Here is a 21,100-nt window from a genome sequence, read left to right on the forward strand (position 1 = left end):
CCTCCAGCAGCCTAGGCATATCATCTCAGCTGCTGGAGAGAACCCTAGACGAAACAGCTGGGTTTAGAATAAGGGAGGATCAATTTAGATCTACACAATATTTTTATTTTAAAAATGTAGGGGAAAAAAACAGGCAATTGGAAATTATGTGTAATTTTCCTCACAATTTACATTAATGGATTACATTGTGTTATTCAACCATGGAAAAGCCTCATAAAACTCATTAAAAGGTGCACTTATAACATGAGGCAATACGAAAACAGTGTATTGTATCTTCTGTGATGTTCCTGTTAATCCTATTTGTGTCCTTTTTTCATTCATATAGGAATCTTGAAGCCGGGTGTTTTTCTGAGCAGATCAGTTGCCGGGTTCCATAAAAGACCTCTGCTTGTTTTTCCGCATCATTTATTGCACCATTGGGTTAAAATAAACTCAGTTACAAGCAGAGACCACGGTTTGTTTTTCATGTTTCTTTCCAGAGTGTTGATCACAATCCAGACTCGTACTCAGAACACATTGAAATAAACCTGACTCACCGCATGTGTCTGTATGTTTATAAAGCCAGGATACATTAATATAGTGATGCTTTTAAAGAAGCTGGTAGAAGGTCCTTTTTAATCCTACAGAAAGGTCACCATATCCCTTTTTTGTCCAAAGCTTTCATGTGTGCACATGATGTGATTTTGGTGTTCTCGCATCTGTGGTGGATACACATTGATGGAGGCACATTAGAAGTAGTGTAATGAGTCTCTGTGAGAGGGAGAAGAGATATCTTGTGATTACTAATCACCGAAATGCATTTGTTGTACCACTTGAGTAATGTGTCATGTATTATTTCACCAGTAAAGTTAGTATTTGTTATACCCTTGTTTAGTGGCTCCAGCAGCTGCTGTTTTTTTTTTGTTTTTTCCCCCGTTTTTTTTAGACTAGAAGTTAACTAGACTGACTAACAGTTTGTGTTGAAAGTATTAACTCTGGGGCAAAATACATACACACCACATCTTTTTTTCTATTTTGAATTTCACAGATTTCATTTCACAAATTATTGTTTGTGTTTTCCTATCACATAAAATAATATCAACTCTGCATTTAACCCTTGGGGAGCAGTGGGCTGCCATTGTGCGGCGCCTGGGGAGCAGTGTGGGGTTAAGGGTCTTTGCTCAGTGACCCAGACTGGCAGTCTGTGAGCGGCAGATACCACATACAATCTAGGTCTTTGTCCCCATCTTAAGGGGGGAACGCCGCATACTTTTTACTTGAGTTAAGAGTGCAAACTAACATAATAGGATTTATTGGTCTTCACATTGGTCTTTTTCATACTTCAGATCACATATGTAGAAAGTGTGTGTGTGTTGAATCTGCTATGGTTCTAATGTGTTTTGACAATGTAAATGTAAACAATACTATGTAAAAACCAAAAATATCTCCATCATTTTAAACTTAAATAAGCAACATTTCATCAGCTCTCAGCATAGTTTGAGGTACTTATGGATCACGGATCATATCCACTGATCCACAGTTAAGCTCTAGGTCTGTTTTCATGTCAAAAAGGATGAAAAAAATGACATAGAGTTAGTTGCAGTAAAAGCTGAGCCAATAACTACGTCACCCATCTATGACAAGGAATTATTGACACCAGAACAGCTGATGTAGTTAACATGATCTAAAAAAGGAGAGAGAATATAAACTTAGATTTCGAAGTAACATAGCAGAATGCTGAAAAGTGCAATTTTTGTCCTCCAGCAGCCTAGGCCAATGGCAGCATAAAGATAGAGATAGCTATACTATAGGTTTACTAAATAGGAAGGCTTTAATCTTGATCTTAAAACCAGACAGGATGTCTACACTACTAGTCAAACAGCTGACTGAGAGCAAAGTGCTCTATTAGGAACATAAGGAAAAATCTGATCTAAAGTGGAGCTTGGATATTTTGCGTTTTGTACATAAGGTGGGTTTATAATTCTATTCCGGATTTAAGCAGAAAGCCAAAGAAGGGAAGCTAAAATAGGATAGCTTTACCACTGTCCACTGGCGTGCGCCTGCAGCACAATCACATAAGAATATTTTTGGTTTTGTTGAAGGTGCGATTGTCTTGCAACTACGTACTCTGAAAGATATTGCCATAAAACATTTGAATTCCGGGGCTTCCAGATCTACTGATTTATTTTAGGACATAACTACTCCATGATTTTAGCTTATGTTGCCATGGTTTGGATGAAGTAGTTTGGAATCTCAAAGAATTGACTGAACACAGAATATATGGTAGAACTTAAAAGGGATACTCTTCCCCATTTTACTTTTTTTCACAATTTCTCACTTCATAGTGACAAATGTTACCCCTGCATCTTATAAAACACATCCTCTGGAATTGGAAAAAGTGTGGCACAACTTCAACCCTACCAATACATGGCTCTCTGTGTAAACTAATAGGCTCAACAAGGACAGCATCAACCAGAAAGGCATTTAAGGAGAATGGAAAGTCTGGAGGGACCTCCAAAGATGGGGGTCCACTCTGGTGGAAAGCATTGTGAAAGGATAACTCTTAGGTGTGCAGTCCACAAATCAGGCCTCTGAGAGAAAGATGAAAAGAAAACCATTGCTGAGATGGAGTCATACAAGGTTTAGTTACAAGTTTCACAAGCCATGTAGAGAACATGGCAAACATGTTGAAAAATTGTTCTGGTCAAAATCTTTCTTGAATTAAGGCTTTACAGTAGGATTGTCTATTTATTCACTTCCACCGCAGCATGTAGTCATATCAGTCAAATTCAAAACTTCTCACAATACCCATTGGTCTGGTCTTAATTATAACTTGATCTAGCAAAGACAGGGAACAAAACTGTTTCAATTTTACTTAAGGTCATCATACTGAATGATTCCAAGTTTTCACAGACCAAAAGTCTTCATCAGGCCGGCTGACAGCCTTGGTTGAGCCCTGAATGCGAAAACTGATACGTGCCCCCATCCATGACATGCATGTTTTGTGGAAACCCCCACCCCAAGTTTAACCTTAGTCTATTAAACTCTTGTATGTAATAAACTTAGATCTAAAGCTTTGATTAATGAATCAATCAATGTTTTATTAGGGAATAAAAAAAATATAATTATTAGATAAAGTTATGCCTAAAAGTGTACATTTTTAGCTTTGTTATTATGGCTTCTTGTGCTAAAGCACATAATGAAGGTCATCTGCAGATGACCTAACAAATCCATTTTCACTGTAACTGATTTTTTTTGCAGCAAGAAGGATTTAAACTTCTAAAGACAGAGATAAGATATATTTATGAGGTATTTGGCACATGCTCATGAAATAAAAATATGTATTTAATAATGACTAATAACTTCAATTAAAAAAATCCTACTGACACTTATTAAATGTATTGAATGAATGGCACTTTTGGCTTTCCATACAATTTGCAGTCTCAACTATTCCCATTTATAGGCTTTTGCTTGTGTAACATGTTTAGATTTGAGCAGCTCGTTATGGTCAAACCCTTTCTTTGGCAGTTGATGTTCCACTGGCAGGACCTTCTTTTTGAAACCTCATTCTGTAGGTTAACATAGTAAATATGAATAAGAAAAAATTCTAGAACAATATTTTATGCAACTTAAATATAAAACATATATAGTGCCCCACAAGTATTAAAACAAAAATCTTGACCATAGGTTGACAGGGCTTTGGGCCCCTCCTCTAATCTGAAACTGGCTTCCCCCCAGTCGGCATTTTATTTTTCAGAATTTCATATCTCCAAAAAGATAAAGCAATGATCAAAGGGTATCATCTCTAAAAAATATAGTTTTTTATTTACATTTGCACAAAGACATTAGCATCTTAACAGTTATCCGTACAATGTTCAATAATCTGTAGAAAAGCCTTTATTTGTATTTCAGAAACCTACTAATCTATTACTGACAATCCTTTTGCAAGTTTCATCCTATATTCAGACCATTCAGCCCTAAAGCTATGAAGGCATGATTGAAGAGATATATAACAAATCAAATCATAATTTTAACTTTAATGTGTGCAAAATTGCTTGCAATAAATACCCAGTTGATCACAATATGCTGAGACAAACTCTGCTTGCAAATATTACATGCAGCCATTTGGACAGGCTTTTAGCATATCATATTATCTCCCTATGTCTTAGGTAAATCTTAAAGGGATTCTAAAGCTAAAAGCGGATAGTGGGATCACCATTAACAGAGAAAGGGAAAAGAAGTGTGAGGAAAATGTAGGTAAATCATTTTTTTGGGCCACAATTTCATGTTTTCTTTATGATATTGATACCATCTCCATAAACTCTTCATTAGATTGGAGTCCCATTTTTAAATTAAACAAATTCATTTAAAGTAACTATCAGCAGAAGATGATTTTTGGGCTGATCAGCATGGTCTGATTAGGTGTAACCAACACTTTCCTCTTATAAACAGTTCAAAAAGGTTTTGGCTTATTCTAATCTTGGTCATTCTAGTCTGCTGAAAACAGATGTTTTCTGCTTGGATCAATAAAAACAATGAACAGGTTTCCCCAGCCACTAATTGTTTTCTTCACAGTTGATTTTTGCAGTCTAGTGCTTGCATCAGACTGACACTTTTTGTCATAAAAAAACGGATACACACTATAAATATTAGCTAACATTAAATATTTGAACCTTTTTCTTTTTTTGTTTGTTCCAACAAGTTCCGTTTGACCTCTTAATGTGCTGAAATAATCAGCTGATAATGACTTATTTAGCAAATATTGCCTGATTAAGCCTGCAATGAGGCTGCTATGCTTCACTTGTACTTGAAGCTTTCTTACTCTCTTCTCTGATTCCTTTCTCTGTAACTTTATGACAGTCTGTTATCTCTGATCCGGACTCATCAGAAGAGAGCTCCCCTTCAAGTTTATCGTCCCCTTTTTTGTGGTTTTCCTTCTTTCTGTTTTCAGAAGTCAGGCAGGCTTTAATTCTGTCCCCTCGCCTCCTGCTCAGGCCGTTCCTGGCCAGACTCCTCCTGACGGTGGACGGGTCCACCAGGGTCCCGCTCGTCACCGCCAGCTCGGAAGTGATGTCGCTGCTGGACATCTTCTTGTTCTGCAGGCAGATGAGCTTGATGTGCCGCTCGTCCGCTCCGCTCAGCTTGCGCGGTCGGCCGCTGCGCTTCTGGTCCTCCACGGTGCCAGTCTTCCTGTGTTTCTGCAGCAAAGCCTGGATGGCGCTCTTGGAGACGCCCGTCTGTCTGGCTATCTTGGCCTGTGAGAGTCCCTGCTGGCTGAGGCTCACCACCTGCAGCCGGGTCTCTATGCTCACTTTACCCATGGAGCTAAAAGTCTCAGCTCTTCTAACGGGAACAGGCCCAGTTCATGGTCCAAACAGTCCATCCGAGAGGCTTTAAGGCCCCACGCAGAAGGAGCAAACCGTGGGCAAAAAAAGAGGACAACAACCACGCTTTTATAGAGGAACCAATGTGTGAGGAGGATACTGTGAAGCACAATTGGACAGCCATTGATTTGGAAACCAAAGGAAAACAAAAACATGCCCAATTCCTGCTTCTTCTTCTTGAAATTTGTTATGGCGGTTGGCAAAACATTAAGTGAGCATTACCGCCACCAACTGGTAAGGAGTGTGAACCACATGGCAAAAAAACTATACCCTGTTATACAATTTTGTTCTGTTTCAAAAACTCAAATATAACCTGATATCTCTGCTTCCTGATTCCTTTTGCAGTAAATCAACAATCATGATTCCTGCTGGAAATCACATCTTCTTTAATTTAAAAGATAAAAACCCATGACATTGTTGCCAACTAGTGGTGTGGAGAACTAGTTTCCGAACCGCAACAATGGATTGAACGATAGGCTGTTGAGCCTTGCAGCAAGAAGTTTCTGGGTTCGATTCCCAGCCTGGGGTCTTTCTGCATGGAGTTTGCATGTTCTCCCTGAGCATGTGTCGGTTCTCTCCGGGTACTCCGGCTTCCTCCCACAGTCCAAAAACATGACTTTTAGGTTAATTGACTTGTCTAAATTCTCCTTAGGTGTGGCTGTGTGCGCGTGAATGGTTGTTTGTCCTATTTGTCTCTTTGTTGCCCTGCGATGGACTGACGACCTGTCCAGGGTGTACCCCGCCTCTCGTCCATAGACAGCTGGAGATATGCACTAGCACCCCTTACGACCCCACTCGGGACAAGCATGTCAGATAATGGATGGATGGATGGAGTGAACGACATAGCTGGGATAAAAGCAGCTATTGTAAACACTGATAGCTAATAGCCCCATTTCTATTCCTTAAACAAGAAACACATTAAAAGAAATATCAGTAGTAACTAATAATACATTTTCAGTGTCCTTACTTGTAAATCCCAGTTGTAAGGAACAATTTATTGTGTGTGATTCATTTGAATTTAGCAAGAAAACTGTGCAATAGAATTCATCGGATTAATCGTGATTAATCGATTATTGAAATAATCTTCAACTAATTTGATAATTGATTACCTGGAGTATAGATACTTTAAAACATGCCTTTAGGTGACAGAGCAACCCACGTAGAGCAGCAATTATACCAAAATTGTAAAATAAATAAATAAACATGTTTCATTTAAGATTAAAAAGAAACAAAAAACTTTTTCGTGTCTCAATATGTTCCATTCAGAACTCATCAAGTTGAAACATTTTAGTTTCAGCTGGTTTAGTTTCGTAAAAATAAATCTTTCAAGAACCTTTTACTATTTCATTAATAATCAATTCATTGAAAAAATTATTGACTTATTAATTGATTTTCAAAATAATAATTAGTTGCAGCCCTAAAATATATTCATAAGGCATTTATAGTCAATACATACATAGTGTCTGTGCACATGTAAATAAATATTGATTGCCTGTATAGCACTTCTGGATAGATGCAAACTACATTTTGTTGTTTTGTACTTGTGATAATGTAATGACAATAAAGTTGACCTCTATTCTATTACACTGGCTGTGTACACCAGGCTAGGTTTTATAGGAAAACAGCTACCTAGTCAAGTGCAGGCTGACTGTTTGGGAATATTGTCAAAAGGTTTAACCTTGATCCTGGATTTCCCTGTTTTAGATCCACACATCTTCTCATCAAGTCTGGCCAGCACTCCTATCCAAGCTGAAAGAAGAGCATCCCACAACATCATGCTGCCACCACAATTTTGTTTGTGTGTGTGTTTCATAAAACTAGTAATCACAAATTCATCTACTTTTTACATTTCTGCAGTACTTTTTGCTGTTCTGTCTTTATCCCCATAAAATCCACAACGTTCATTATTAAATTCTGAAAATTGAATTAGGTCAAGAGAAAGACACACTTAGGCAAAGCAGTGCAACACCCTATAAATTACATTAAATGTTTATATTATTATTCTTTTACTTTTAAATGACCCAAGAAAAAAAAAATCAGAAACCATGGCTCTGATATTTTTATTTCTTACTTGTTCAGTCTACTTATTTTTATCACAACAAACATGTACAAAACTGTTTATGTTTATTCAAGACATCAAACCTTTCAAATAAAAGACTAGCTCTTTACTTTTTCATGTATAAAAACGTCAAAAATGAAACACAACTCTAGCAAATGATTTAACACTCTGAATCTAACTCAAGGGACTATGGCTTTATTTTTTTGTAATTGTAGCAATTTTAACTAACCTTCGTATAAAAAAATGTTAAACACTGTGCAGCTGAGAATAAGAAGCAAGTCCAGTCCCATTCAGGTTTGAGAAATAGTCCATTATGTTACAAAAAGTTTTCACTGTAGTCAGTCTATGGGAGGCCTTTGAAGAGTAAGATCTTCTTTACTTTATCTCCACGTTCGTCCTTTGTTTATGGCAGAATACTATAATCCCTTTGAGTCTGAGGCACTTTTAAAGCTCATATACAAAGTGCTGACAAGAGTGGCTTCCTCATGCATTGGGTCCTTACCAATAGAAAGTGGCCGTGGACACAGGAGCTTCACCAGCCTCCTTGGAAACTCCCCGCAGAATAGTAGGTAGATGCAGGGATTGGCACAGCTGTTCAGGCTGGCCAGCAGCATCAGGATGGTAAAAATTGCAGCTGCAAGGATATAAATGAAAACATGTAATGGGTTTTTGCAGGAAAATCTGAAAGCAAGGTTTTCTTTATTGAAAAAATAAAACATACTAAATAATTTACTTATAGAGCAAACTAAACTTTGGCTTAGGGCATAAACCTGCTAACCTCAGTTTGCTTGACCTCTAACAGAGAATATAGATCCTGAATGAAAAAGCTAGTAATGTTTACAGAAAATCTTTATGAAATTTAAAATTATCTAATTTTTTATTCAATCAAGGATTTTATTTCAAAGGAATAGCTACACCAACTGTAAACAAGCAAAAAATATTAGTGAATATTTGTAATAGAATTGAATAAAAAAAGAATAGCCCTCTCTCTGGTAATTTTTCATCTATCAGCAGCAAAGTGATAATGCAAATTTAACACTGAATGAATTCCACTTTTAAGTATTAAAATAGGAAATTAAATCATTAAAATAAACCACTGAAATAATTGTCCTCGAATAAATTTCAGTTTTTATATCCATGTAAGACTAAAGATTATTCAATTTGATGTAAAAAGGTGACATAAAAGAAACTTTACAGCAATAGGTACACAATCTTGTCCAGATAATGTGAACCTGAACCACCTGTGTCCTTTGTTCTGCTCCAGCCAATCTACCCAGGGGGTGCACCTTCTTCCAAGCCAATCATTTTGCAAGATCCATTCATTTAGCTCCTGGCTTAGCTTCTCTCTCCTACACGCATGCAAACTTTCACCCACCTTCACCCCATCCCCTCCCTCATTCTCAGTCTAACACACCCTCTGGCTTATTCCACCACCAGTGTCCAGGGCCCAGGGGAAGACTACTGCTCACACTGAGCCTGGTTCTGCTGGAGGATTCTTCCTGTTAAAAGGAAGTTTTCCTCCCCGCTGTCGCTACATGCATGCTTGGTGTGCAGGATTGCAGATAGTTAATAAACCCTCACAATCAGCTGGTTTTCCTAATGTCCTAAGACAGAAACATTTTTGAACAATCTGACTGTGTTTCCTTGTATAAATACATTGAATTTAATTGAATAAAACATTTCTAATTGCAGCTTTTCTCTGCATGGGTCTTTCCAGGTTGAATTGGCATGTAACTCTGCTCTCATCGTCTATGTTTTTGTCTTTGCAGCTTGGTAATTTATAAGCAGCACATTGATCAGTGAGTGACAATTGGAGCCACATTTCCTGTTCTACTCTTTAACTTACTAAACACTACTATTTGATACAACAGTTGTTTAAAAATGTATATAACCAAATCATTCAATGTGAAAATAGATACATGAAGGATTTTTAAATTTCAGTAGAAGCATACATTTATTTATCAATTTTTTTAAATTTTATATTCATTTGTTGCAGGAGATGATTGATCTAGTTTTGCTTGCAGATGGTTTGTTTTTGTTTTTCTGGCATTTTAATTAGGTTATAATATCCTGCAGCACATGGAAATATGAAAGATTTAAAAGCAGAATGAAATAATTATATACAATTTTACAGTTTTCATTTATGTAATTGTGTATGCTGTAAGTTATAAACAATTAGAAATTAATTTTGACTAATTTTTTTTTATTTATTTAATGCATTTTCTCAAGATATTACTAAAGCAATAATTGAAATTCTTTTCTAATATAATCTCTGGCTATAGGCTATATTAGTAAAAAAAAAGAAATAATACTACCAATATAAAAAACAACTACATATTTTGATTTTAACACACAATGAAAACAAATTATCAAACCATGTTTACCATTTAATTCTTTATGAAGAAAAAAACAGGTACATTTTTATTTTTTACAATAAAAACAAATAATATAATTCTTTATTTTTATAGTTTCAAATACTAATGTAATATACTAATTATACCAAATTAAAATAAATACCAATCAAGTGATTGGCTATATGTTTTTATCACCTTGCATGAAACCCAAATACATATTTTAATAGATTTTGAATAGAATTGGAACCCAAATCAGCTTGTGTTTAAGGCTACATTCATACAGTAAGAAACAGAAGGAGAGAGAAACCAGATGTTGTATGTAACTTACTCTCTGTAGGCGCATGTGCGTCCCAGGCGGACCACAGCTGGACGGTGAAAAAAGGAGCCCAGCAGATAATGTAAGCCAACACAATGACCACTGTCATCTTCAGTGTCTTCACCCTGGCTTTAGACATCCCAGCCGCTCCGCTGGCTCTGGATGGCAGGGGGAGACCTACGGTTAATCCCTGCTTATGAGGCTTCTTGGACAGGTTGGTCTGAATGGCTCTGCAGATGCGCACCTGGCAGAAAACAACTGTAGAAACTGGCAGGATGAAAATAACCAGAGTGGTCCATGTGATGTAAGTCTGCAGCCCCCACGGCTGGATGAATTCCGCCCAGCAATCAAACACACCGGGTGAGATCTCCACTTGGGAGAAAATAAAAACCTGCGGCAAGCTGCCCACCAAAGAAACCCCCCACGCCACGCACACGGGGACGTTCACTCTGGTGCGCGCCCGCTGAAACTTCACCATCGGGTTGCAGATGGCTTGGTATCTGTCCAGCGTCATCACCACGATCATATAAGTGGAGGAAAACATGCCCAGGACTTGCAGGTATTTCACAAGTCGGCACAGAAGGTCCGGTCCCACGAACCGGTCCGTGATGTCCCACATGAGCTGGGGGCACACCTGGAAAAAGGCGACCACCAGGTCCGCCAGGCACAGGTGGAAGACGAAGACGCGCATGCGGGACATCTGCTTGCGCTGCCTCCAGAGGAGCAGCAGCAGGAGGCTGTTGAGGATGGCGGCAGTCAGGAAGATCACACCGAGCAGGGCGATTTCCACCCGGGCCAGACCCTCGTCGCGCGGAACATCCTGGGAATCCACGCTGTTATTTAGCGCACGCATTGTGCATTCAAACTTAGAAATTAATCTGTCTGCAAAAAAAACTACAAATGTTTCTATTTAATATATATATAAAAAAAAAAAAACAATAAAAACTTTGCTAAATTAACTTATTAAATTCTACTATTTCGTCCATAATACCTGAAAAAAAAAATCCTCCGCCTTTATAACTTATCTTAAGATGAGGCTCTACTGAGGTTGAAGTCTTGTTTGGTCTCTCCTCTGCTATTCCCCCAGTTCTTATACATGAATAACTCTGGGTGGAGCTCCCACTTATTAGGTCACTGCTACACACGTTGAGTATATTTACTTAGATTTTCTTTATGCTTATGGTTTACATACAATGAAAAGAAAAATGTGTGCCATAGTAAAAATAATTCTGTGTTTCCAACACTTAACTAGAAAGGATGAAATAAGACAATTTCTCAGAATATTGAGAGAAAAAAGGCAAAATAACTTCTAGCCTGAAATGGTCAGAAACAGGAATATCCTTTAAATTTCAGAATTTCCATTATAGCACAAGATTTACATTTGGGTTGTTTTGGTGGAAGTAAAGGTTAAGCTCTTTGCCAGCCTCTAGTATTTTAAAGCTTCTGTAGGTATTTCATTTATTCTCCCTTTGCCTGCTAACATAATCTGTCCCCACAGCATGATGCTTCCAACACCATGCTAAATGGCCAGATCTTCAAGAGAATAAAAACCTAAATTGTATGTTATGACCTTTCTATGTTATATTATATTTTATGTGAATATAATAGTCATACCACTACCTCACCATTGTTCCTTACCTACTACACTTTAATGTAAAAGTCAATCCACCTGTATATAAGCCACCCTGATTGTACATATGTCACCTCAAATATCTGTGTTACTCCCTTGTATTTTAAATTTTTTTATTTCTTTTTTTTTTTTTTTTTTTTATTAATTTTTATTCCTAATGCACCTTTTCCTCCTTGTTTGCATCTTCTTTAATTACTATGCCAATATGTGACCAGTGAATTTCTCCGCTGAGAGATCAATGAAGCTCATCTAATCTAATCTAATCTAAACCGGCCTTAAGCTTCTCTTAATCTTTCTCCCTCCATGCTTTGGTGTTCATGATAATGTTTCCTCACTAATTTGCTTAAAAATAAACTCCAGGGCCTATAGAGAAAAGCTACATCACAAGGGTGACATTGAAGGCAAATGTCAGAGTAAAGGACCTTATGTAAGCTTCCCCAAACCTTCAACAGTCGTATTTCTACAACACTGAAAACTTTTTATCGTTTACATTCCACATTACCATAATGCAATACTTTGAGTTGTTGAAATCACGATACAATTTAAGTGTTGTAGTTTTAAGGTTTAAAACTGTGAAAAAGATGGGCATAAATAGTTTTGCAATGCACTGTTCTTTAGGCATACCTACTGTAAGAAGTCGCACACAATGATGATTTAAGTTCCTATCTTTTTCATCTCTGAGGTTTGTAAAGCAATGTTGGAGACCTTTCATCACCAAAAACTAAAGAACGTGCAGCAACATGTCAAAACATTTTACTTCAAATGATCTAAGGATTTGCTTCATCACACATTTTGTGAGTAAATTTAAATTTTCTCCTCATGTGCAAGTTTGTAAACCTTGATTAAAAAAATTCTTGATCTATTCAAACTTTTCTGAGTCTTCACAAACATATAACACAGAGCCTATTGGTTAAAAAAGCTTAATTCAAGCTGTGTCCATTGGGGTAGTTTAGGAGAAACCATAAAAATGTTGTTAAAGTTTGCAACTCCCCCAAAATAGGAAATTATTTAAGAGAAGGTACCATATGTCACAGACAGGAGTGTTAAACGTAGCATTCCTGACTTTTCATAAAATTCAGATTTTTCCAGACTACAATATCTTTTTTTTTTAATACCTGAAGTTTTTGTATATTTTTCTAGATGTTTTTCCATGAAATATGGATGTTAAATAAGAGTGTGTTTCTCTGCATGTTCCACAATAATAAAACACTATGATGCTAAAATTGGCTTCCTACTCTTAGATTATGACAATGCCTCATTTTGTCGCTTTTTTCAGTTACTGAACATACCTTGAATATCTTAATATGAATGTCTGGAGCTTTTTCCATTTCAATTAATATGATTTATCCTAAATACAGATGAATTAAATGACAAATTGTTAGCTTTGTTGATTTTATTCTGTTTATATGAATGGTTAAAACAATGTTTTTGGCAGACTGCTAGGTGTGCTTTATACATTTGGTATAGTTACATTTTCTTGATTTCTAAACCGCTCATTCTACCCATCAAAATGTGATGGGTAGAATGATGTAAATCCTTTTATTTCCCCACAAATGGGGACATTCACTCTCTGCATTTAACCCATCCCCTTGGGGAGCAGTGTGGGGTTAAAGGTGTTGCTCAGGGAGCAAGAGTGCAAGCTGTGGGGATTGAACCAGGTACTTGCAACGTTCTCAGAGCAGAAGAGCACTGCTCTAACCCACTAGACCAACACTACCCCCATATAAGTGAAAAGAGAAAACATATGCATTTATCAGGTTCTACACTGTTGTCATTTAAAAAATGGGAAAATTGAAACAAAAACCTGAAAAACACTAGAATTAATTTTCCTTTTCCAGACCTTCAGAATAAAAGAAAATCTGTGACTTTTAAAGAGTTTCCAAAACAGAGAAAGACCCCTAAAAAAGATCTAATCTCAATGTGCATAATCCGTACATTTTAGAGGTCATCAGTTATATCAAGCTTCTTAACATTGTTCCTGGAAACAAAACAAAACACAAAAAAACAAGGAGTAATTTATGCTAAAACCAGTGAGTGTTCTGGTTTCATTTTTGTCCTAGTGTGAAGGATCCCTGCTTTACATGTATTTTAAGTCCAGGGTATGCACTGCCTCTGGGGCTGTTGAATGATGATTCCAACTCCAAGAGGATACAAACAGCCCTCTTCATAAAAACCATCTGCCCTCTATTGATGACCAATGAAAATGTCTAAATGTTGGACGTTATCTGCAAATGTAAAATCTCACGCTGCCAAACAAAAATAGTCTACCTCTTTCATACTTTCATAAGTATAAACATTTTTGTCATATGGAAAACTCTCACTTTCTTCTCCTCAGACAGTTAGTTCTCAGTCTGTTGTTGGCACTCCCACTGGCTGTCTTGGAAAAGATCTGGTACGATGAGAAAATTTGATCCAGCGCGTGCCCACCTCCAAAATAACTTTTATTTTCAAAAATTAATCGTAGATTTCACTTGTTTGAGCTTCTCTTTTGCTGTCAAAATTTTGTTAACCTCCCCTGTTTGAGTTGATTTAAATTAAGAAAAAGTTCACAGACTGAGACTTCTAACAGAATTAACCATATCAGCTTAGATCATAATAAGGTTGCTGTGCTTTTGATGCTCCATTTCTTCACTAGAGATCCTGTGATAGCAAAGATGCTACCAGCTGTATGAGTTTCAGGGAAAGGGACCGTTCCCAAAGCCTTTTAATCAGTTTGCATGAATCCATCACATAATCTCAGGCTAACCGCTAGAGCTGCGTCCAGATGATTGCATTAGCAGTCCGTGTCGGAGTCCTCATCTTCTGCATGACCTTTGATCGTATTCTTCTGTCCCCCATAACGCTGGATTACCATTTGCTTTAGCGCCTGTTTGGATGGAAGAGTGTATGTGGGATCAAGCAGTGCCACAAACTCCTTGAAACCACAGTCGTCCACAATGGAAAAAGGCTGTGAATCTTTCACCAGCATGTTCACAAGAGCCTCATCCAACACTCGTTTCCGGTCTTCTGAGATAAAGACAGACATGCAGAAATAATAAGTGCATGTATCAAAGTGTGCAGGAGAGTATTTTTTTTACTTGTATTACTGTTAATCAAGGAGAAGTACAGTACATATACCCTACCTTTATTTGTCTTCCCTTGGTTGACCGGACCTCCATGCTTGGTAGTGTAGTGTCTAACCATAGAGGAAGTATTCTGATGATATTTTAGCACTGCTGAACACAATGAGCACCGGACCTGTTAAGAGAAACATTATAAAAACAGATATGCATTTTGGGTTTAATGATTATCAGGTTGAGTAGACATGGGTTGCCAATCCTGGGCATCTCTCTCCTCCTCTTCTTTCAGCCACATCCATAGCACAAAAACAGATGCAATCCTTCAAACCTGAGGAGTGTGTGAGTCATATCAAACACAAGCTCCTTTTGAAGGTAGAGATCTCAAAGTTAAGCTTCAGTACTATTTTGTGTCGTTTTTGTTTTAGTTATACGTTTAATTTAAAGCCCAATTAAAGAGTTAACATTTAGATTTAGATAGAAACTCCTCTCTGAGATACTTTTTCTATGACTAGTGAAGTACAACAGCGGTGGGGGTGTTCCTTGCACATTATCTACATGTCAAAGCCACTTGCTACCCACAACTACAAGGAAATTAAAGGTTTTGTATTGATTATTATTGGATTTTTGGAGTAAAGAGATGCAGATTAGTGTAAAAGCTGCTTTACATTTGGTTAATAAAGCCATTCTTGTCCTTTGCTATAAACTGTCCCAGGGATAAAATTGCAGTAGCTGCATTTCCATTACAATGTCTGCAAAATTGTGTCAATATTCAGCTAAAATGCAAATTACAGTATTTCTATTAAATAACAAACAATTAAAATTACATGTGAATAGGTTTCTTCATATGATGACTCTGAAATCTACATGGCTGTGGCGGATATAAGAAAAAAAAAGCCCACAAGACTTATCGATATTTCAGTCACGGTTCTAATGTCTTCTTCATCCCTTTTACGAGGCAGAAAGGTCCAGTTGCAGATCATGTGACCCGTCTGATGCAAAAAAAGTGTCTCCGTTGCAGTTTTACAAAATATAAGACTTTTGATATGACTGAAAAACCACCTCATTGAAGAGTAAAAACTTTTTATTTCCAAAACTACAATGTTTTCATTCAGCAAATTTATTTTTGTGATTCTTCTTCTTCTTGTCGAGTTTTATGGCGGTTGGCAACAAACTGTTAGTAGCATTACCGCCACTTACTGGTATGGAGTGTGGTTCGTGATGGTTTAAATATTGATCCTGATACATTCTACCCTAACTTCTTCTAAACATACATTCACACATTCACACTTAAAGATATAAACATATTTGTGCACAGCTTTGTATATCATTCCTTCACTCACAAACACACTTACTATAATTAAATTCTATGGAATAATTTCGTTTTCTTTAGAAATCGAATAATTATTTGTATGTGTTTACTCCCTAAATTTTTCCTCAGTATACACTATATTGCCAAAAGTATTTGCTCACCTGCCTTGACTCACATATGAGCTTAAGTGACATCCCGTTCCTAATCCATAGGGTTCAATATGACGTCGGTCCACCCTTTGCAGCTAGAACAGCTTCAACTCTTCTGGGAAGGCTGTCCACAAGGTTTAGGAGTGTGTTTATGGGAATTTTTGACCATTCTTCCAGAAGCGCATTTGTGAGGTCGCACACTGATGTTGGACGAGAAGGCCTGGCTCTCAGTCTCCGCTCTAATTCATCCCAAAGGTGTTCTATCGGGTTGAGGTCAGGACTCTGTGCAGGCCAGTCAAGTTCATCCACACCAGACTCTGTCATCCATGTCTTTATGGACCTTGCTTTGTGCACTGGTGCACAGTCATGTTGGAAGAGGAAGGGGCCAGCTCCAAACTGTTCCCACAAAGTTGGGAGCATGGAATTGTCCAAAATGTCTTGGTATGCTGAAGCATTCAGAGTTCCTTTCACTGGAACTAAGGGGCCAAGCCCAGCTCCTGAAAAACAACCTCACACCATAATCCCCCCTCCACCAAACTTTACACTTGGCACAATGCAGTCAGACAAGTACCGTTCTCCTGGCAACCGCCAAACCCAGACCCGTCCATCAGATTGCCAGATGGAGAAGCGCGATTCGTCACTCCAGAGAACGCGTCTCCACTGCTCTAGAGTCCAGTGGCGGCGTGCTTTACACCACCGCATCCGACGCTTTGCATTGCACTTGGTGATGTATGGCTTGGATGCAGCTGCTCGACCATGGAAACCCATTCCATGAAGCTCTCTGCGCACTGTTCTTGAGCTAATCTGAAGGCCACATGAAGTTTGGAGGTCTGTAGTGATTGACTCTGCAGAAAGTTGGCGACCTCTTCGCACTATGCGCGTCAGCATCCGCTGACCCCGCTCCGTCAGTTTACGTGGCCTACCACTTCGTGGCTGAGTTGCTGTCGTTCCCAAACACTTCCATTTTCTTATAATACAGCTGACAGTTGACAGTGGAATATTTAGGAGCGAGGAAATTTCACGACTGGATTTGTTGCACAGGTGGCATCCTATCACAGTTCCACGCTGGAATTCACTGAGCTCCTGAGAGCGACCCATTCTTTCACAAATGTTTGTAAAAACAGTCTGCATGCCTAGGTGCTTGAATTTATACACCTGTGGCCATGGAAGTGATTGGAACACCTGATTCCAATAATTTGGATGGGTGAGCAAATACTTTTGGCAATATAGTGTATCTAATAAATTAACCTTCTCCTTAATGTCTTCAAACTCTCTTCTCATATATCTTCTCTCTTTTTCATATTTATGACATTCTAATATAACATGTTCTATGGTTTCATATTTATCACAGAAATCACATTTGCCCGTTTTATGTTTTTGTTATTTTTGTGATTACAATTTGATTGCTAATGAAAACGCAGCTGGTGAAACAAACTGACATGTATGCAGAGAGGTGGATCAAAACCAACTCTGAAGGGAGGGGCTACAAATTAGCAAAGGGCTCTATGCACTGATTAATCCAGGTGTGTCTGGTCCTGGTTACTGAGGTCAGGCACACCTGGATCAATCAGTTACTCCAGTAGAAAAAGACAGGAAGCAAAAGAGAGGCCTTAAGTTGTTGATTTTCATAAACATGAACACAGACTGTAAATTTGACAGATTTTAGGAGGCAAGAAGATTTATATTTGGTGAAAATCGAGGAGCATCAACTCCACTAGCTTCAACTACCATGATTATATGAACTGCAACTTACTATCGTTTATGCATCTTTCTAGTTTTATGTTACATCTCAAAGAGCCAGTACACCTACCTGATCAGGACTGATGTGTTTAAAATATTCCCACATGTCAGAGCGAACTTTCTTCCTGGGTGGCTCTTCAGTGTCATTCAAAAGCAATGCGTCCACTATGGAGAAGGGCTCTGGCTCTTTTACCAGCATGTTCACCAGAGCCTCATCTAGGTCAGGCTTCTCATCCACTTAGACAAATACACAAATAAAGGACAATAAACAATAATACAATGTAAGAGAAGCTGGTGGTTTATGGAACATGTTTGTTTTGTTTTAATAATTATTACATATACCCTACCTTTATTTATCTCCCCCTGGTTTAATGTAGATCCATGCTTGCTAGCGTAGTGCCTAATCATAGAGGAGGTATTCCCATGATACTTCAGCTCAGCTACACACAACAAGCACCGGACCTGTAAAAAAGCCACTTGAAAGTAAAAATGCAGATTGATTTTGAAACGTCATGCCCTGATAGCTTCACTTTTCTTTCTCTAGAATATTCTTTAAATTGCTAAATGTAATAAATGTAAATATACTCAATTCAACTTACTCTTTTCAAAGCTAGGTTAGCAACTTCTGTAACAGTAGTTACATTCATTTCCACCAACCAAAGCAATATATATATTAAATAGAAAGGTAGTTGCTAAAGGTAGTTGGTAAAGAGTAAATACACATCGAACACTGAACTGAGCATTAAGCCTGGTTCTGCTGGGGGTTACTTCCTGTTAAAAAGAAGTTTTCCTCTCCACCGTTGCTTTAAGCATGCTTAGTGTGAGGGATTGTCTTCAAGTCAATGAGTTGGTTTTTCTTAGACAGAAAACTTTAAACTACTCTGAATGTATGATCTGGTTAAATTGTCTCTGTAAATGGTCTTGAGAGGACATGTGTTGTTAAGTGATGCAATATAAATAAACTGAACTGAATCAATGCAACCCATCATCCAAGACAAGGTAGTAGTTGCAAAGTCTCCATCTCAAAAATCAGTTGTTAAACTAATGACCTGCTCTGTGAGGTGTTCTGATTAAGGTTGTCTGATCAGAGGAGCTCTGAGACCTAGGAAACCAGTACCCCAATGGTGAGATTTGGATGTGCTCTGTGGTGAGCCGAGTCACCCTGTTAATTGCCAGTAACCACCGTAACAATGATAGTGATAAAGGGATGGCAGATGCAGTCCCTGACATTGGCAAATATTTTTCACCAACATAGGACAAATAAAAACATCCAGTCTCTGTTAACCTGATAAAGTTGATCCAATAGATAAAAAAGAACAGCCACACTCACATAGGACATCAGATCAGTAGCTATGCTGTCATACCTGAAAGCAAAATAAAACATAGCTGCTTTTCACAAGCTGTTCAGCAAACTCAATTTCTTTTTCTTTTCATTTAATTTTCTCAATCATACATGATCTAGCTTTTGTTGTTGTATGTTGTTTTGAACAGACACCCCAAGTCTCCTGGAAGTTCCGGGAGACTCCCTGATATAGATAGTTGTTCACGGATCCCTGTGAGTCGGATAAATTATCCCGGATTTAGACTCTGCGAGGTGGTGTTTTTTTAATGCAAGTGAGAGCAGGCAGGCAATAATTCATGCATCATGTGCGGATTAGAACTACTGAGATTGTGCAGACACAACAACAGCGGGATGTGGGGAGGAGGTTGCTTGTGAAACCTGTGCAGTGTCCAAACCAATGCTCTGTTCAACAAGCATTCCAGGTGACTGGTTGATCAGAGAACTGATTGAATCAGTCTGATATGTTTCGGGTTGCTCTCTGGCAGTCACCTAGTGACCATTCAAAGCTGTGCATCCTATGAAACGGCAGAGGTTGAATCCTTGAGTAAAAAATGAAAATATAAGACTAATTTTACAGCAGAATATACTAAAGTATATCCACGTCTAGTGAAGGTGAGGAACAGTGGCAGATCTAGACCAAATGCACCAGGGGGCCAGGAGGGGGGCAGCATGTTTTCATGGGGGCCCAGAAGAGCATGAAATAAATAATCAGGGCAAGAGATTCAAATATCCAAGAGAACTGCATAAAGGGAAATGTATTTTCAATTAGGTTCAATAGAAATTCTATTTCTTATGAGGTCAATATATATTTATAATTTTACAAGAATTGTACATATTTTTGACTTAATATATAATAGTTAAAACTACAGTTTTCCAAAAAATTTGAATTAGAACTCAAGAAAAAACTATTAAATTCGTCTGTAAAAAATGTTTTAAGCATCTCCCTGAAATGAGTCTTTGGAACTTGGGATGTCTGTTCAGATGTCTGTAGATGTTTCCTTTATGTTCGCTTGATGTTTTTGCTTCCAGCTCTTTGTTGTGTCTATTAAAACATTTCTTTTCAAGCACATTTAGATTTGAGATGTATGGAAAACAGCTGCAAAACTGCTCCATTAACTGTGTTTATTTAAATAAGAGTGAAAGCTTCATAAATACTGGTGTGCTGTTTATATAAAGGTACTTTGATCTGATAGGTACAGTTATAAAAATGAACTTCCGGTATGCTATTATGTGCGGGTATGCCAAACTGACCGAACACCGGTCCTCTTTAAGGGGGCGTGGTCACAAAGATGCTTTTGTTGTCAGAAATTCTTTTAAAAATTACACACTCCCATGCTTTTAAACATTATGAAGAGGCCGATTTTTGATTAATTTATCCTTAATATTTAAAAAAACGAGTAGATTACAATATCATCAAAATATGATGATATATCCCCTTTAAAAAAATGGACCATACTCAGTTACAGTTTATTATGCATCTACTGTTGTTACGTTACATTCTTACCTTATCAGGAGCGATTAATTTAAAGTGCCCCCACATGTCCGAACGACCTTTCTTCCTGTGTGACATCATACTGTCACTAAACAGCAACAATGCACCTAATAACGCTCACAAATGATTCATTGCTGTAGCTGTTGTGGGTTTTGAAGCTTCAGTCACGGAACAGCCATAACTAGCATCTTCTTCGTCTGTTTATATCGTTCGACCAACAGCTATACGGTGCATTACCGCCACCAACTGAGGAAGTTAAGATATTTTTTTTATTCGCCATAACAATC

The 21,100-nt window shown here is 37.8% G+C and overlaps 2 protein-coding genes across 4 annotated transcripts; both read right to left on the reverse strand.

Moving 5' to 3' along the window:
• Positions 1-7,389: 7,389 nt before the first annotated feature.
• LOC119776655 (vasopressin V2 receptor-like) lies at positions 7,390-11,058 on the reverse strand. The gene is made up of 2 exons (XM_038275204.1): positions 10,105-11,058; positions 7,390-8,056 (listed from the first exon to the last, which is right to left on the reverse strand). Exons 1-2 carry the CDS (start codon positions 10,943-10,945, stop codon positions 7,839-7,841), a joined length of 1,059 nt encoding a protein of 352 aa, XP_038131132.1. The 5' UTR covers positions 10,946-11,058; the 3' UTR covers positions 7,390-7,838.
• A 2,015-nt stretch (positions 11,059-13,073) lies between these two features.
• On the reverse strand, positions 13,074-21,052 carry LOC119776642. 3 transcript variants are annotated; one of them, XM_038275187.1, is made up of 6 exons: positions 20,826-21,047; positions 19,310-19,343; positions 18,327-18,441; positions 18,050-18,216; positions 14,845-14,959; positions 13,074-14,728 (listed from the first exon to the last, which is right to left on the reverse strand). In XM_038275187.1, exons 2-6 carry the CDS (start codon positions 19,316-19,318, stop codon positions 14,496-14,498), a joined length of 639 nt encoding a protein of 212 aa, XP_038131115.1. In that variant the 5' UTR covers positions 19,319-19,343; positions 20,826-21,047; the 3' UTR covers positions 13,074-14,495. The 3 variants fall into 3 exon arrangements, with proteins under 3 accessions (XP_038131115.1, XP_038131114.1, XP_038131113.1); XM_038275186.1 differs by lacking the exon at positions 19,310-19,343 and having other exon boundaries at positions 13,074-14,725; positions 20,826-21,052; XM_038275185.1 differs by lacking the exon at positions 19,310-19,343 and having other exon boundaries at positions 20,826-21,046.
• Between the last annotated feature and the right edge of the window lie 48 nt (positions 21,053-21,100).

The sequence above is a fragment of the Cyprinodon tularosa genome, unplaced genomic scaffold (assembly GCF_016077235.1).
Source record: "Cyprinodon tularosa strain WSP-4 unplaced genomic scaffold, ASM1607723v1 ctg95, whole genome shotgun sequence".
Classification (NCBI taxonomy): domain Eukaryota; kingdom Metazoa; phylum Chordata; class Actinopteri; order Cyprinodontiformes; family Cyprinodontidae; genus Cyprinodon; species Cyprinodon tularosa.

Bases quoted from the DNA above. Each gene is read 5' to 3' on its own strand.
- LOC119776655 (XM_038275204.1), bottom strand. From the start codon at position 10,945: ATGCGTGCGCTAAATAACAGCGTGGATTCCCAGGATGTTCCGCGCGAC. The intron at 8,057-10,104 runs GTAAGTTACATA...ATATCCTTGCAG, and splicing joins CGCACATGCGCCTACAGAGA to CTGCAATTTTTACCATCCTG.
- LOC119776642 (XM_038275185.1), bottom strand. From the start codon at position 20,894: ATGATGTCACACAGGAAGAAAGGTCGTTCGGACATGTGGGGGCACTTT. The intron at 18,217-18,326 runs GTAGGGTATATG...TATTTGTCTAAG, and splicing joins CCAGGGGGAGATAAATAAAG to TGGATGAGAAGCCTGACCTA. The intron at 14,960-18,049 runs GTAGGTGTACTG...TTCTCTTAACAG, and splicing joins AACACATCAGTCCTGATCAG to GTCCGGTGCTCATTGTGTTC.